Here is a 2,990-nt window from a genome sequence, read left to right as displayed (position 1 = left end):
TGGACACTCTCTAATGGATGTAAAATTGCAGGCCATGGAAGCTTGTGTTTTAAAGAGCAACTGATTCTCTGCTGGAAAAACATTGATTCGAAACATCTGTATGAATGTTTAACAGAATTTCAGAAACCAGGGAACTAGAAAAGTTAAATCTTTGTGAAAAGTTCGTTTTGCCATTCCTGTACTATATATCAGTCCCCGTTTACAAAATTACTTGCATGCTTAATCTGGCATATGTGTGATAAGTATAATATAGGTAGTGGATGGGTATAGCTGTTTCTTCACTTTATCTATTGCATATCGCACATAAAATACTTCTGAAGAATTCCATAATACACTTATGGGAAAATGAGAATAAAATGGGAAATGAAATTACTAGAACAATAATTTAGACATTATAGAACTCTATCATGTCTGACTGACCTAATGAAGCACTGAATCTGGGCTCAAGAAAAGGCTAGAATTCCCCATTTTCTCTAGTTTTCTCTCATCGTTTGGCTGATACTGACATCGTTCACAGGTTTCTACATCCAAATCCAGGAGTACTGAGAATGTTTTTTAATTTTGAAAATTTTCATTTAAGTTTAGCTGAGTTACAATATTATATTAGTTCAGGTTTACAACACAGTGTCCAATAATTTTATATATTAAACTGTTCAAAGTTGCTGAAAAAAATAATTGCTATAGTTCCTTTTGCTCTACAGTATACTCTTACTAAGAATTGAAGAAAGTATAGTTTAAAATGTGATGAAATAGGATTGGGAACACGTGTATACCCGTGGAGGATTCATGCTGATGTATGGCAAAACCAATACAATATTGTAAAGTAATTAGCCTCTAATTAAAATAAATAAATTTAAATTTAAAAAAAATGATGAAATACTGAATTCTAATGAAAATCATAGAAAATTACAAAAGACTGAAACTTTTAGATAGTGCATTGTCTCGTCAATGTTGTAGTAAGCTAGAAATTAATGGGAAAAAAAGGAATTGTAAAATCACCAACTACACTGAAAGTCACCTACATACCTACAGAAAAACAAAAGAACAGGTCAATGCACCAAGAAACACAATGGATATTAAATTTAATAAATATTATTATAAGCATTAACACTCAAATTGCTAGAGTTAGAAGAAGGAGTCCTCTAAATTCTGAGTTGCTGAACATCCTTCTCTTATTTTGATGCAAGGAACTAGAGACATGTCCCACTACCAGATCTGGATGCCTGTACTTAAATCACCATGGTTAAAAGCAACCACTTGAACAGAAAATCAACAAGAAAACCATCACAACCCCTTCCTAATCAATCTCCAAGGTGAAAATCACAGGAAAGCTGTTATTGGCTCATCGCTGGTCCCCCACCACACTTTGGTCCTATCATTTGGCTTACTGAGTCGCCAGTCCCATTGGCTGTTACTATGGAGACTGTGGCTACAGCGTCTGTCCTTCAATGATCTCATCATTTGGGCAAAACTGCACTTAAGCCAAGACTTTTGCATAAACCCCAAAAAGTTACAGGCTGTAAAAAAAAAAAAAAAAAAAGGAGATAAATCTGAATTAGGTAGAACATTAATTTCAGAAAGTATATTGCTTGATTCCAGAAAATTAGATTTTCAAATTTTACACTGCAGTGGGGTCCTATTTTATGTTTTTAAGTGAATCCAGATTTCAGATATGTTGAAAGAGTAGGAATGGGTAATTATGATTTTTATATCTGCTGTGTAAATGGATGGTAAGTCATGTCTGACTCTTTGTGACCCTATGAACCACAGCCCACCAGGCTCCTCTGTCCATGTGATTCTCCAGGCAATACTGGAGAGGGTTGCCATGCCCTTCTCCAGGAGATCTTCCAGACCCAGGGATCAAACCTACCTCTCCTACATCTACCTGCACTGGCAGCGAGGTTCTTTACCACTAGCGCCACCTGGGAAGGCATTTATGTCTGCTACTGCATTTTATGGATTCCTATATCGAACATAAAAATATCTGAAAGGTCAATGAAACTTTCATGGAAAGAATTTTGACCATAAACATCCCTAAAGTGGCTGACAGAGAAACCACAGATAGAAATGACCTTTTAGGAAAGTGAGGAGATGCAATATGATTAAGAAATGTTCATGATTTTCCACAGAACGATTGACATTACAGACACATATTGATGAGGTTTATAATGCTTTCCTCAGGGTAGAAATGTTTTAACCATGGACAGTAGGGCACAGGGCGAGAACCCAGAGTGCATGTGACTGTTCAGTGCTACAGGTCTTTTCCTGCCGAGTGGCTCTGAAAAGAGCCTTTGGTTTGCAAAGTTCCGGTGGTCAGGGTCAGCCTATCTGCTGGAGGTATATTTGATGACCACGTTGGTGGCCTCTGACACGACATGCTTGCCCATCTCCCCAGGCAGCAGCAAGTGCACAGAGGTCTGGGTCTCTCTGGAGTGATGGTGCGGGGCTTGTTGTTGCGGGCCAGGTGCCCAGCCTCTTCGGCTATGTGCTGGAACATATCCATCACGGAGGAATTCATGAGGTTCACGGCCTCCTGTGAGAAACTCAAGCCCATGTGGACTTGCTTCAGCACCCTGGGGGAAATAGGTGGCGAAGCTCTCAATGTTCTCGGAGGGGCGGTGACTGTGATGGCCGCTGCGGCTGCCGCCACGGCGGCCCTTTGGTGTCTTCTTTGCCTTCCTTGGCTCCGTTTCGAAGGGCTCAGCTTCGCAGAGCTCAGTTCCTTCATTGCCCAGGTCTTCCTCAGACAGCTTAGACGATGGCTCATCCATTTCAGACTCACTTTCCCCACAGCTCAGAGGGAAGTACAGGGTGGCTTCTGAGGGCTGGTGCCTGGCTTTATAAGCCCAGCCTGCCCTGATGTCACGGCAAGGTCCATATATGATTGGATAAAATGCAAGTCAGGGAGGTCAGTCACTCTGACACCCCATGTCATGTGTCACTGAATGCCCCTCCCCCGTTGGCCCCCTGTGGATCAATCACAGCAGGAA

At 40.9% G+C, this 2,990-nt stretch overlaps 1 protein-coding gene across 1 annotated transcript; it reads right to left on the bottom strand.

The window, feature by feature from the left end:
- Positions 1–2,324: 2,324 nt before the first annotated feature.
- Positions 2,325–2,771, bottom strand: LOC129640053 (uncharacterized). Its single transcript, XM_055565309.1, has one exon. The coding sequence runs from the start codon at positions 2,769–2,771 to the stop codon at positions 2,325–2,327; it is 447 nt and encodes a 148-aa protein (XP_055421284.1).
- Between the last annotated feature and the right edge of the window lie 219 nt (positions 2,772–2,990).

The sequence above is a fragment of the Bubalus kerabau genome, chromosome X (assembly GCF_029407905.1).
Source record: "Bubalus kerabau isolate K-KA32 ecotype Philippines breed swamp buffalo chromosome X, PCC_UOA_SB_1v2, whole genome shotgun sequence".
Lineage (NCBI taxonomy): Eukaryota > Metazoa > Chordata > Mammalia > Artiodactyla > Bovidae > Bubalus > Bubalus kerabau.
The sequence above is the reverse complement of the archived record's forward strand: the minus strand, read 5'-3'. Positions and strand labels throughout refer to the sequence as shown.